The 14,872-nt window shown below is 42.3% G+C and overlaps 1 protein-coding gene across 2 annotated transcripts in view; it reads right to left on the bottom strand.

Annotated features, from left to right (window-relative positions):
• The window catches only part of STARD9 (StAR related lipid transfer domain containing 9), a 152,809-nt gene that overhangs the window by 54,812 nt on the left and 83,125 nt on the right, over positions 1 to 14,872 (bottom strand). For both annotated transcript variants that reach the window (XM_015142036.3, XM_015142037.3), the window contains exons 10-15: positions 7,202 to 7,269; positions 5,145 to 5,242; positions 4,543 to 4,752; positions 4,258 to 4,355; positions 2,647 to 2,724; positions 2,116 to 2,187 (exon numbers count right to left, since the gene is read on the bottom strand). In XM_015142036.3, the coding sequence (XP_014997522.3) occupies positions 2,116 to 2,187; positions 2,647 to 2,724; positions 4,258 to 4,355; positions 4,543 to 4,752; positions 5,145 to 5,242; positions 7,202 to 7,269 (624 nt within the window). The remainder of the gene's footprint in view (positions 1 to 2,115; positions 2,188 to 2,646; positions 2,725 to 4,257; positions 4,356 to 4,542; positions 4,753 to 5,144; positions 5,243 to 7,201; positions 7,270 to 14,872) is intronic.

Here is a 14,872-nt window from a genome sequence, read left to right as displayed (position 1 = left end):
AATACATGACTGAAGGAGGAATTTTTTAGAGAAACTTCTAGACGTGTTATTTAGTCTTGAGGTTTAGTAAGGGTGACAAAATGTTAACGTGGCCAGGATACTTTAATGACATATAAGGATGATGCAACAGAATATTAGAAATTGAAACATTTGGTTGTAGGATTTAAATTTAACCCATCTGCCGAGTGTGGTGACTCACACCTGTAATCCCAGCACTTTGGGAGGCTGAGGCGAGTTGATCACCTGAGATCAGGAGTTTGAGACCAGCCTGGCCAACATGGTGAAACACCTTCTCTACTAAAAATACAAAAAATTAGCCTGGCGTGGCAGTGGGCACCTATAATCCCAGCAACTCAGGAGGCTGAGGCTGGAGAATTGCTTGAATCCAGCAGGCGGAGGTTACAGTGAGCCAAGATCACACCACTGCACTCCAGCCTGGATGACAAGAGCAAAACTCCATCCCAAAATAATAAAAAATAGGCCAGGTGCGGTGGCTCGTGCCTGTAATCCCAGTACTTTGGGAGGCTGAGGTGGGCAGATCACAAGGTCAGGAGTTCAAGACCAGCCTGTCCAACATGGTGAAAACCCATCTCTACTAAACATACAAAAATTAGCCGGGTGTGGTGGTGTGAGCCTGTAATCCAGCTACTTGGGAGGCTGAGGCAGGAGAATTGCTTGAACCTGGGAGGCAGAGGTTGCAGTGAGCTGAGATTGCACCATTGCACTCCAGCCTGGGTGACAGGATGAGACTCCATCTCAAAAAAAATAAAATAAAAAATAAAAAAAATAAAAATAAATCTAATCTGTCAACAAAAACAACAGCCCACCATTTTTTCCTTTTAAATATCTCTGGGGGCCAGGTGCAGTGGTTCATGACTGTAATCTCAGCACTTTGGGAGGCCAAGGCGGGTGGATTACCTGAGGTCAGGAGTTCAAGACCAGCCTGGCCAACGTGGTGAAACCCTGTCTCTACTAAAAATGCAAAAATTACATGGGTGTGGTGGTGCACACCTGTAGTCCCAGCTACTCGGGAGGCTTAGGCAGGACAATCATTTGAACCTGGAAGGTGGAGCTGAGATCATGCCACTGCACTCCAGCCTGGGTGACACAGTGAGACTCCCTCTCAAAAAAAATAAAATTAATTAAAAAAATGTCTCTGGGAATCACCATTTATTCTACTTTTCCAAAATGTCTTGTCCTTGCCCTCACTGGATTACAGTAGCCTCTTTCCTGGTTGGTCCTCTGCTTCCAGTCTTCCCACCTTTCAATTCACCATGCATACAACTATCATATTAATTTCCCAAAGATACTCCTTTATTATGTCACCAACCTGATTCAAGAAGCTATTAATCCTGTTTACACCAAGTTCAAACCTTCTAAACTTGCCGTAACCTTACCTGCACTACCCTCTACCATGAACACCCATTCTAACCAGCTTAGTCTTCCTCACAGTGTCTCCTTCCACGTGGCCTCTCACACCACCCCTTCCTTCTCCCAGTTTCAAGGCTTTGCTTATGTTATCCCTCCCTCACCCAATGCCTTACCCCTTCTCCCTGTGTAACAACCCTAGCAAACCTTCCAGGGCTAGTTCAAGGTCAGTTCTCTGCCTTCCAGCACCAACATATGATGTCTGCTCTGAAAATCCCAAACCATAATGATTTCTTCCTTCCCTAGATCCTTTTCATCTAAATCACATGGTTCATGAAACACACCATTCTTTAAATGTGTTTCCAACTAGACTGCAAACCATTTGAGGGCAGGGACCTCTCTGTACCTCTTGCAGCATCATGCTGAGAACCTATTTGGTCCTCAAACAATGAATATATCTTGGTTGACTGATTTACAGACAAGAAAACAGTGTTTTCCCCCCAGGCTACTCTCACTATCCAAAGGACTTATGAATCCCTGAGAGAACAATACAGAAAGTCAGAAAGCCATTAACACTCCCCTAGGCAAACACATCCCCTGGTCAAGGCTTAAAGGAAACAAACACTGTCTTCAAATTAGACAGCTCTTCTCTGCCCTGCCAAGGGAGCAACCCTACCTGGCTCAGGAATAATGGAGGGAGCTCCCAGGGTGATGTAAAGCACTACTGAGTCCACCCAACACACCCACCTTCAACTCATTTTGGAGAACCAGCTCCTTCAGGTTTTCATCCTTTTCATCATTCAATGAACCGAAGTTTCTCTGCACAAAGATAGAGATGTGCTTTGATATTTTCCTGGTCTGAACTTCAGGTAGGTCCCACTCTTACACTTGTGAAGGAATATACGGTGCAGATAAAGGAAAGACTTTATCATTAAAATGAGAAATAAATCAGGAACCTATGTATTTGGGCTCATATTGGTACAAAGATGGAAAATAAAAATAAATTGTCCTAGAGGGCCCCATTCTCCGTACCTGCGTACACAGGGCAAGGACCATTCAGGCATAAGACAAGAGATGATAAAGTGAAAAAATGCCCACACCACCTGAAGCTACACCAAGAAATCAGATAAATCTCTGTTTTGTCTTTGCTCCTGTCTCTGCCTCATGAGAGTCAACTGAGAACATGGAATGCAGCAGGGCCCAGACTCTATGGAGAAGAAGAGAGGCTCAGAAGGAGAATTTCACTTAAGTATGGAAAGGTTCTGACTGTCTGCATACCAGTTCAAAGCTCAGCAGCAGGGCTTTCAGTCTTTCAATCTCTTCTCTGAGTTCTCTAATCAGCTTTACGTTTGCATCCTGAAACACAGAGAACTCCATCACCACTGATTGTTATCAAGTCCCACTCAGCTGTGAAATGCTATTTGCAATTGGCTTGGAAGAGGTAGATTACTCCTTTGGAGTAGGCTCTACAGCGGTCAATCATTCTCAAGTTGTGGTCCCAGGACCTGCAGCATCCACTTCATCTAAGAACTTGTTAAGAAATGTACACTTTGGCCCACCCCAGACCTACTAAATCAGAAACTCTGAAGGACTGGGGCCCAGCAGTGCTCTAACAAACCCTCCAGGTGATTCTGATACACACTAAAGTTTCAGAATCACTTCCCTAGAGGTCAAGCAGGTAACACAAAAGCTAGGGCATGTGTAGGTAGTAGGTGCTAACCTTCCTGTATTGTGACTAAGCCTAATATTGCCTAATTACATTGCCTTTTTAAAACAGTCTACATATGGGTTATATATGTGTGTGTGTATATATACATATATGTATATATGTATGTATGTATATACATGTATACATATATATATGTAGTGTGTGTCTGGCCACCACCTATGATCCCTGCTCTGGAACTTCTCACTGAAATTGTGAAGGAACATTTGAAAAATTCTCATTTAGCTTTGAAAAACCAATGAATGGTTTTGTGTGGGCAGAGGAGAAAAACAATAGAGAGAAAAAACATTAAACGATAATCAAAAACCAGTGAATTCCTACACTCTCCTTTTAATATCTAAACAGAGAAGTCACTGCAATTTGCAAAGAGAAAAATGAAACACAGACAACTTGCATAAAAAAACACAGGCATAAGACTGGGCACCTTGGCCCACACCTGCAACCCCAGCACTTTGGGAGGCTGAGGTGGGAGGATCACTTGAGTCCAGGAGTTTGAGACCAGCCTGGGCAATATTGTGGGACCTTGTTTCTACAAAAACTTTTTTAAAAAATTAGCCTAATGTGGTGGCACGCACCTGTGGTCCTAGCTACTCAGGAGGCTGAGGTGGGAGGATCACTTAAGCCCTGGAGGTTGAAGCTGCAGTGAGCCACAATAGTGCCACTGCACTCCAGCCTGGGCAACAAAGCAAGATCCCTTCTCAAAACAGGCAAACAAATACAAAAACACAGGAATGAATCAACAAAAATTCAAAATAAAAGCAGTAAGCACAAATTTTTAAGTGAACTTTCTTAGAGTGAGCCATTATTGCACCACTGCACTCCAGCCTGGGTGACAGAGTGAGACCCTGTCTCTAAAAATAAAATAATAAAATAAAAAATAAATGATCTTTCTTAGAGCGGTAATGGTAAACTAAGGAACCTTAAGAGGAATGGCCTTAGAGAAGTATCTAAAATAAGTTATTCATAAAAGGTTACTGAATGAAGGGCAACAGAGATAGGAGAGAAGGAGATGACAGTACAAGGAAGAATTCTACTCCCTCATCATTTGGAGGACAAGTCTGGAAAGTTGAGGGGAGTACAAAGAGAAAGAAATCAACAAGAGAACAAAAAAATGAGAGCTTTGTGTAAACTATACCAGACCAGGACTTCTGAAAAGGTCTCACCTCATTTACTCGTGGCTTGTTGATAATGTTTTTGGCACTGGATGCATATCTCAGTGTGCTCATGGTCTCACTGTAGCTAGTGTGTGCAGGAGACACCGCTGAGGTAGAAGGAGAAAGTTTAAAAACATGCCAGCCCATCCATCCCAGCCCTTATTCACTTGCCTCGATACTACTGCCCATGCTGTATAAGACCCCTGATAAAATGAGAAACCTGGGTGGCCATGGCCCTTTCTCTGAGATACAGTACCAGTCCCAACACAGATCCAGTTCTGGCATCCCACTCACTGGCAACCATGATGGTTTTAGAGTTGCCTCCAAGGCTGTCCTTCAGCAGCCAAGTCAACACAGAGTCTCGGTATGGGATATAAGACTGCCTTCGGGAGGGTGCCCCTCCACTGCTGGTCCCAGAAGGAGAGCTAAGGATTCCACTGTCACCACCATTGCTGACTGAGCTGTTGAGGCTCTGGCAGCTGCTGAAAACTTGGGAGTTCTGGGCTTAAAAGACGAAAAAAGAAAATGGAAGAAAGAAGGAATTAGGAAGCAAATATATTAAAACAAAACAATGGTTGGAGAACACAGACTTAACCATCGTATTTCCTAATCCCTTTCTGCATACAATAGGGTATTTTAGGGATTCCTAAAGACTTCAGACTTAGGATACGAAATGTTTGAGCCACATAATTTTTTTAGACTCCCCTCTTTTAGAACTGATGGTAGTAAGATAGCATTCTACTCTAAAACCAAGGACAAATATCAATTTTTATTGCCCCAAACCAGAAGGTGACCTTACCAAAAGGAACCCTGTATCTACCCTATTGTGACAACATGAAAACATGAGTTACTTTCCAAAGTCTCCCTCCCAGTCCTAGTATCTACCAGCAAAATACCTAAGGTGGAGATGACAATTCCCAGAGTCACAAGGGACTTGTTGATATTGGCTCCTTCAGTAATGCGGTCCTTACAGTAACTGGGGTCTGCTCTTTCACTAAAACACAGTCAATGAGAAACAAAAACAAAAGCAAAAAAGACATTATCTTTATAATATTGTTGAAAAATACTATCCATTATTCTGTATATCATGCTGCAAAAGACTCACATAATAAATTCCTTTCAGAATTCAGTTCCAGAAAAATTGTTACCATCTTGTAATGAACGAGACTTTTTCTGCTTCTCAGGCAATAAAAATTGAATAACTCTTTAGGTTTCTGTTTTTGACTGTCAGAACACTTTATGCTAAATGTAATGCTCATTTACAATTATGATATTAGCATGACTTTTTGGTATATTCACTTCTCTATCTTTATTGTTTTAAATTCATGTATTTATAGCTTTATGGGATTTGTGTCATTAGCTGACAACAGTTTTGAATTTCTTTTTTAAGTTAATATTAAAGGAAATATTAATATTAAGGAAATGCTAAATTCACACTTCCAATTGGCTAATAGTTTCTTTCAAACAGCACTCAGCTCTTAAAGGAATACTGTACCATATTAATTATGTTTTAAAATAAGAAAATTTGCCTTATTTCACCTTACACTTTCTTGTGATCACATTATCCCCCTCAAGACTAACTCTTTCTAAATACATATGTAATTATAATTCATGCTCTCTTCTAATACCTACAAGGCAGTATCGTCTCAACCTTTCAAGATTTTTAAAACTTCTTTTCTTTAGAGATGGGGTTGAGCTATGTTGTTATGTTGCCCAGGCTGGCCTCAAACTCCTGGGCTCAAGTGAACCTCCCACCTCAGCTTCCTGAATAGCTGGGAATATAGATGTGCACCACCAAGTAAAACTTTTTTTTTTTGAGACGGAGTCTCACTCTGTGCTCAGGCTGGAGTGCAGTGGTGCGATCTCGGCTCCCTGCAAGCTCCGCCTCCCGGGTTCACGCCATTCTCCCGCCTCAGCCTTCCGAGTACCTGGGACTACAGGCGCCCACCACCTCGCCCGGCTAATTTTTTTTTGTATTTTTAGTAGAGATGGGGTTTCACCGTGTTAGCCAGGATGGTCTCGATCTCCTGACCTCATGATCCACCTGCCTCGGCCTCCCAAAGTGCTGGGATTACAGGCGTGAGCCACGGCGCCCAGCCTAAAACTTTTATTTTAAAAAAAACTGCATAGAAATCAATATTAAATAAAGAGAAAATAAAATCAATAGTAAATCAAAGAGGTGTACTAATTCAGTTACCCTCACCGAAAGCAGCGGTTTTTTAATCTTTCCTATACATTAGAATCACCTGGGCAGCTTTAACAATCTCCTGATGCTTGCACTCCCACCAATCTCACTAATAATCTGATGTATCTGATCTGAGGTATAGATATGGGGAGTTTTAAAAGGTCCTCAGGTGGCCAGGTGCAGTGGCTCATGCTTGTAATCCCAGCACTTTGGGAGACTGAGGCAGATAAATCACCCAAGGCCAGGAGTACAAGGCCAGTCTGGGCAACATAATGAGATGTTGTCTCTACAAAAAAAAGAAAAGCCAGATGTGGTGTCACGTGCCTGTAGTCCCAGCTACTCCAGAGGCTGAGGCAGGAGGGTCACTTGAGCCCAGTAGTTCAGGGTTACAATGAGCCATGATCATACCACTGCACTCCGGCCTGGAGCCTGGGCAACAGAGTAAGACTGTCTCAAAAAAGAAAAGGTTCTCAGGTGATTGATTTAACGTGCAACCAAGATTGAGAATCCCTGATGTACAGGAACTTTTCAGCCCCCAGAAAATAACTTCTTGACCTAGCATTCGAAGAGCTTCTTTTGTAATATTCTCAGGATGACTGAAATGTGAAAAAGATTGGAGTTTTATATATTTTTATAAAATATAAAAGTAGTTATATATTTTTATATGTGTAAAAGTAGTTATATATTTAACTTTTTAAGAAAGAGCTTATTCCCTGTAAAACAGGCAAGAACTAGAGTAATTCCCCTTAGCTTTGAAATCCTAATTACCTGCCTGCTAGGTCCACAAGGTTGATCTTGCTAGCCATTTCAGAAGGGAGGTTGTTCTCCAGGATTGCCTAGAGGAGAAAGCACATTTAAAGCCTGTCATTTGGAACGATTTGTATTGTTTTCCCCTTAGACGTTCTTCTAACCAAGTTGATATTTTGGATTTTTATCCAATTCACTCAACAAATCTGTATTCTAATATGATGCAAACCAGATGAGCTCTCAATATCTGACAGATAAAATCAATAGGGCCCTGGATCATCACTTTAAAAACAAAACAAGGCCGGGCGCGGTGGCTCAAGCCTGTAATCCCAGCACTTTGGGAGGCCGAGATGGGCGGATCACGAGGTCAGGAGATCGAGAGACGATCCCGGCTAACACGGTGAAACCCCGTCTCTACTAAAAAATACAAAAAACTAGCCGGGCGAGGTGGCGGGCGCCTGTAGTCCCAGTTACTCGGGAGGCTGAGGCAGGAGAATGGCGTAAACCCGGGAGGCGGAGCTTGCAGTGAGCTGAGATCCGGCCACTGCACTCCAGCCTGGGTGACAGAGCAAGGCTCCGTCTCAAAACAAAACAAAACAAAACAAAACAAAACAAAAACACCAGCAGAACTTACAGACTAAGCAAACTTCCATGAAGCTCACTGAGCATAACTTTCAGGGGTATCAGGAATTTCAGTACAATTTACCACGCAAATGCTCAACTCCCTCCCAGGGGGCTCTGACTCTTACTAGCAGAGAGCCACAGCATGTGGGTGGCCTCTGATGGCCTCTTGCTAACCTCAGTCAGAGCACCTGGCCAGGGCAGAAACTCTGCCCTATAAGTTCTATTCAGTGGCATCCAGCCCCCAAGAAGAAACTACTCTGACCCCCACCCTGATTCAATGTGGATTTTGTTACTTTGTTTTAGAAATTAATTTTTGGGATTTTTTTTTTTTTTTTGAGAGAGAGTTTTGCTCTTGTTACCCAGGCTGGAGTGCAATGGCGCGATCTCAGCTCACTGCAACCTCTGCCTCTCAGGTTTAATTGATTCTCCTGCCTCAGCCTCCCAAGTAGCTGAGATTATAGGCATGCACCACCAGGCCCGGCTAATTTTGTATTTTTAGCAGAGACACGGGTTCACCATGTTAGCCAGGCTGGTCTCAAACTCCTGACCTCAGGTGATCTGCCTGCCTTGGCCTCCCAAAGTGTTGAGATTACAGGCATGAGCCACTGCACCGACCAGAAATTGTTAATGTTATACATCATCAACCGAATGTAGTTTTAGAACATTTCAAATAATCCCCAAATCCCTCAAGTCTTTGCAATCAATCTCTGTTCCCATCCCCAGCTTGAAGCAATCACTTAACTTTCTATGTCTGAAAGTCTGCCTTTTCAGAGTGTTTCATATAAATAGAATCATACAATGTCTGGCTCTTTTCACTGTACATAATTGAGATTCATCCATGTTAAGGCATGCATCAATAGTTTATTCATTTTTACTGCTATTATTCCACTGTGTGGATTACCATAGTTATCCATTTGCCTTTTGATAGATGTGTGGGTTGTTTCCATTTGGGGGTAATTATAAATAACAGTTATGGATATTTGTGTACATCTTTTTGTGGACATTTCTCTTGGATAAACACCTAGGAGTAGAATTGCTGGGTCATATGGTAGTTATATATTTAACTTTTTAAGAAACTGCTAGGCTGGGCATGATGACTCATGCCTGTAATTCCAGCACTTTGGCAGACGGAGGTGGGTGGATCACGAGGTCAGGAGATTGAGACCATCCTGGCAAACATGGTGAAACCCCGTCTCTACTACAAATACAAAAATTAGCCCAGCATGGTGGCGGGCACCTGTAGTCCCAGCTACTCAGGAGGCTGAGGCAGGAGAATCGCTTGAACCCGGGAGGCGGAGGTTGCAGTGAGCCAAGATCGTGCCACTGAACTCCAGCCTGGGTGATACAGCGAGACTCCATCTCAAAAAAAAAAAAAAAAAAAAAAAACACAAAAATACAAACCTGCTAAACTCTTTTCCAAAGTTGTTACACCATTTACATTCCCACCAGTAGAGCAGTGTATGAAAACTCCTGCTCCTACGCAACTTGCTGATACTTAGCATTTTAGCCATGTTAAAAGGTGGGTAGTGGTATCTCGTTTGGTTCTAATTTGTGTTTCCCTAATGAATAAGGATGTTGAGAATTTTTGCAAGTACTTAATTGTCACTAGCATATTTTGTTTAGTGAAATGTCAGTTCAAAATTTTTGCCATTGTTTTGAGTTGTTTTCTTATGGTGTTTAGAGTTCTTCATATATTCTGGATATAATTCTTTCATTGGATGTATGTTTAGCAAAGTTCTACCTATCTGTTGCTTTTTCTTTTTTTTTTTTTTTGAGAGGGAGACTTGCTCTTTCAACCAGCTGGGGTGCAATGGCACGATCTCGGCTCACTGCAACCTCCACCTGCTGGGTTCAAGCAATTCTCCTCCTCAGCCTCCCAAGTAGCTGGGATTACAGGTGCATGCCACCAAGCCTGGCTAATTTTTGTATTTTTAGTAGAGACACGGTTTTCACCATCTTAGCCAGGCTGGTCTCAAACTCCTGACCTCAAGTGATCCACCTGCCTCGGCCTCGCAAAGTTGTGGGATTACAGGCATGAACTACTGTACTTGGCCTGCATTTCTTTTTATTCTCCTAACAGTGTCTTTAAGAGAGAAAAAAGGGGCCAGGCACGGTGGTTTATGCCTGTAATCCCAGGACTTTGGGAGGCAGAGGCAAGCTGGATTGCTTGAGGTCAGGAGTTCGAGACCAGCCTGGCCAACATGGTGAAACCCCGTCTCTACTAAAAATACAAAAATTAGCCAGGCATGGTAATGCGTGCCTGTAATCCCAGCTACTTAGGTGGCTGAGGCAGGAGAATTACTTGAATCCGGGAGGTGGAGGTTGCAATAAGTCAAGATCATGCCACTGTGCTCCAACCTGGGAGACAGAGCAAGACTCAGTATCATTATTTAAAAAAAAAAAAAAAGTGCAAAAGGCCAGGCATGGTGGGTCATGCCTGTAATCGCAGCATTCTGGGAGGCTGAGGCAGGAGGATCACTTGAGCCTAGGGATTTAAGACCAGCCTGGGCAATATAACAAGATCTTGTCTCTACAAAAAATAAAAATAAAAAAGTGATTTTGTACACTGTAAGTGTACACACACACACACACGTGTAAGTCCCAGCTACTTCGGAGGCTGAGGTGGGAGGATCGCTTGAGCCCAGGAGGTTGAGGCTGCAGTGAGCCATGATTGTGCCACTGCACCCTAGCCTGGGTGACAGAGTGTGACCCTGTCTCAAAAAAAAATTATAAAAGTGCAAAAGTTTGAAATTTTGATTAACTTCAAATTTCAAATTCAATTTGTACTTTTGTTCAATTTGTGTTTTCAGTGCCATATCTATAAAACCTTTGCCTAATCAAAAATCACAAACGTTCGGTTTAAGTTATCTTCTAAAGTTTAATAGTTTCAGGTTTCCCACTTAGATCTATGATTCAATTGAGTTAACTTTTCGATAAAGTGCAAAATATAGATCAAAGTTTTTTTTCATGTAGACATCCAACTGGTCTCCCATCACTTGCTGAAAAGATATTTTCTCCACTGAATCGCCTTTGCAACTTTATTAAAAATCAGTTGCCTATATATGTATGAGTCTATTTTGGACTCTATTCTGTTCCCGTAATCTATTTATCTTAACTCTACCACCACACTATCTTGGTTACTTTAGCTTTAGGAAGCATAGGGTTTATCTCAGAGAATGCTCCATGTGCACTTGAAAATATGTGTATTCTGTGATGTTGAATGAAGTGTTCTGAAAATGTCAGTTAGGTCACATAGTTTGATAATGTTGCTCAAATCTTCTATTTCCTCACTGATTTCTGTTTGGTTATCTACCTACTACTGGAAATTAGGTACCAAAATATCCAACCATTATTGAACTGTCTATTTTAATCTTTCAATTCCATCAGTTTTTTCATGTATTTTGAGGTTTGGTTGTTCAGAGTGCATACATTTATAAATGTTATATTTCTTCAATGTACTGACTGACCCTTTGTCATTATGAAATATTCCTGTCTCTAGTATTTGTCTTAAAACCAATTTTTTTTTTTTTTTTTTAAGACGGAATCTCGCTCTTGTCGCCCAGGCTGGAGTGCGATGGTGCGATCTCAGCTCACTGCAACTTCTGCCTCCTAGATTCAAGTGATTCTCCTGCCTCAGCCTTCCAAGTAGCTGGGACCACATGCTTGGCTAATTTTTTTTTTTTTTTTTTTGTATTTTTAGTAGTAACGGGGTTTCACCATGTTGGCCAGGCTGGTCTCAAACTCCTGACCTCAGGCGATCCATCCACCTCAGCTTCCCAAAGGGCTGGGATTACAGGCTTGAACCACCATGCCCAGCCTTAAAACCTATTTTTTTGCCTGACATTAAAATACCACTCCAGTTCTCTTATGCTTACTTTTTAAAATTTTTCAATAGGTTTTGGAGGAAGAGATGGTGTCTGGTTACATGAATAAATTATTTAGTGGTGATTTCTGAGATTTTGGTGCACCCATCACTCAAACAGTGTACCTTGTACCTAAGGTGTAGTCTTTTATCGCTTACCCCCCTTTCCCACAAGTCCCCAGAGTCCATTCTTATTCTTATGCCGTTGTGTCCTTATGCTTTTGTATCATTCTATGCCTTTGTGTCCTCATAGCTTAGCTCCCACTTATGAGTGAGAAGATATGTTTGGTTTTCCATTCCTGAGGTACTTAACTTAGAATAATGGTCTCCAATTCCATCCAGGTTGCTGCAAATGCCATTATTTCGTGCCTTCTTATGGCTGAGTAGTATTCCACAGTATACATATACCACATTTTCTTTTTTTTTTTTTTTTTTTTTTTTTTTTGAGACGGAGTCTTGCTCTGTAGCCCGGGCTGGAGTGCAGTGGCCGGATCTCAGCTCACTGCAAGCTCCGTCTCCCGGGTTTACGCCATTCTCCTGCCTCAGGCCTCCCAAGTAGCTGGGACTACAGGCGCCCGCCACCTCGCCCGGCTAGTTTTTTGTATTTTTAGTAGAGACGGGGTTTCACCATGTTAGCCAGGATGGTCTCGATCTCCTGACCTCGTGATCCGCCCGTCTCGGCCTCCCAAAGTGCTGGGATTATAGGCTTGAGCCACCGCGCCCGGCCACCACATTTTCTTTATCCACTCATTGACTGATGGACATTTGAGCTGGTTCTATATTTTTGCAGATGTGAATTGTGCTGCTAACACATGCATGTGAAAGTATCTTTTTCATATAACGACTTCTTTTCCTCTGGGTAAATCTACTTGTAGTTCTTTAAGGAATCTCCACACAGTTGCCCATAACGGTGGTACTAGTTTATATTCCCACCAACAGTGTAAAAGCATTCCCTTTTCACCATATCCACGCCAATTTTTTTTTTTTTTTTTTTTTTTTTTAAGATGGCTGGAGTGCAGTGGCATGATCTTGTCTCACTGCAACCTCTGCCTCCCAGGTTCAAGCAATTCTCTGGCCTCAGCCTCATGAGTAGCTGGGACTACAGGAGCGTGACACCACACACAGCTAATTTTTGTATTTTTAGTAGATACAGCATTTCACCACGTTGGCCAGGCTAGTCTCGAACGCCTGACCTCAGGTGATCCACCTGGCTCAGCCTCCCAAAGTGCTGGGATTACAGGCATGAGCCACCGACCCAGCCTCTTTTTTGATCATGGCCATTCCTGCAGGAGTAAGGTGGTATTGTATTGTGGTTTTTTTTTTTTTTGAGACGGAGTCTCGCTCTGCCGCCCAGGCTGGAGTGCAGTGGCCAGATCTCGGCTCACTGCAAGCTCCACATCCCGGGTTCACGCCATTCTCCTGCCTCAGCCTCCCGAGTATCTGGGACTACAGGCGCCCGCCACCTCGCCCGGCTAGTTTTTTGTATTTTTTAGTAGAGACGGGGTTTCACCGTGTCAGCCAGGATGGTCTCGATCTCCTGACCTCATGATCCGCCCGTCTCGGCCTCCCAAAGTGCTGGGATTACAGGCTTGAGCCACCGCGCCCGGCCTGTATTGTGGTTTTGATTTGCATTTCCCTGATAATCAGTGATGTTGAGCTTTTTTTTTTTCCCTATGTTTGTTACCATTTGTGTATCTTCTTTTGAGAACTGTTTATTCATGTCCTTAGCCCACTTTTTGATGGGACTGTTTTTTTTTCTTGCTGTTTGAGTTCCTTGTAGATTCTGGATATTAGTCCTTTGTAGGATGCATAGATTGCAAAGATTTTCTCCCATTCTGTGGGCTGTTTACTCTGCTGATTACTTCTTTTGCTGTGCAAAAGATTTTTGTTTTATTTAAGTCCCATCTATTTATCTTTGTTTTTGTTGCATTTGCTTTTGGATTCTTGCTCATGAAGTCTTTGCCTAAGCCAATGTCTACAAGGATTTTTCCAATGTTATCTTCTAGAATTTTTATGGTTTTAGGTCTTTTAAGTCTTTGATCCATCTTGAGTTGATTTTTGTATAATGTGAGAGATGAGGATCCAATGTCATTCCCCTACATGTGGCTTGCCAATTATCCCAGCAACATTTGTTGAACAGGGTGTCCTTTCCCTACTTTACATTTTTGTTTGCTTTGTCGAAGATTAGTTGACTGTAAGTATTTGGCTTTATTTCTGCATTTTCTGTTCTGTTCCATTGGTCTATATGTCTGTTTTTGTCCCAGTACCATGCTGTTTTTGGTAACTATTGGCCTTCTAGTATACTTTGAAGTTGGGTAATGTAATGCATCCAGATTTGGTTTTGTCGTTTTTGAGATGAAATCTCATTCTGTTGCCCAGGCTGGAGTGCAGCGGCGTGATCTCGGCTCACTGCAGCCTCTGCCTACCAGGTTCAATAGATTCTCCTGCCTCAGCCACCCGAGTAGCTGGGATTACAGGTGCCCACCATCACGCCCAGCTAATTTTTTCTATTTTTAGTAGAGGGGGGTTTCACCATGTTGGCCAGGCTGGTCTCAAACTCCTGACCTCAAGTGATCCACCTGCCTTGGCCTCCCAAAGTGCTGGGATTACAGGCATGAGCCACTGTGCCTGGCCCAGATTTGTTCTTTTTGCTTAATCTTGCTTTGACTATGTGGGCTCTTTTTTGGTTCCATATGAATTTTAGGACTGTCTTTTCTAGTTCTGTGAAGAACGATGGTGGTATTTTGATGGGGATTGCATTGAATTTGTAGACTGCTTTAGGCAGTATGGTCATTTTCACAATACTGATTCTATCCATCCATGAGCATAGATATGTTTCCATTTGTTTGTGTCATCTATGATTTCTTTCAGCAATGTCTTGTAGTTCTCCTTGTAGAGGTCTGTCACCTCCTTGGTTAAATATATTCCTAAGTGGTTTTTTTTTTTTTTTTTTTTTTTTTTTGCAGCTATTGTAAAAAATGTTGAGTTCTTGATTTGATTCTCAGCTTGCTTGCTGCTGGTATACAGCAGGGCTACTGATTTATGTGCATTAATTTTGTATCTTGAAACTTCGCTGAATTCATTTACCAGTTCCAGGAGCTCTTTGGATAAATCTTTAGAGTTTTCTAGATACACAATCATGTTGTCAGCAAATAGCAAGTTTGACTTCCTCTTTACTGATCTGGATGCCCTTTATTTCTTTCTCT

The sequence above is a fragment of the Macaca mulatta genome, chromosome 7 (assembly GCF_049350105.2).
Source record: "Macaca mulatta isolate MMU2019108-1 chromosome 7, T2T-MMU8v2.0, whole genome shotgun sequence".
NCBI classification, from domain to species: domain Eukaryota; kingdom Metazoa; phylum Chordata; class Mammalia; order Primates; family Cercopithecidae; genus Macaca; species Macaca mulatta.
The sequence above is the reverse complement of the archived record's forward strand: the minus strand, read 5'-3'. Positions and strand labels throughout refer to the sequence as shown.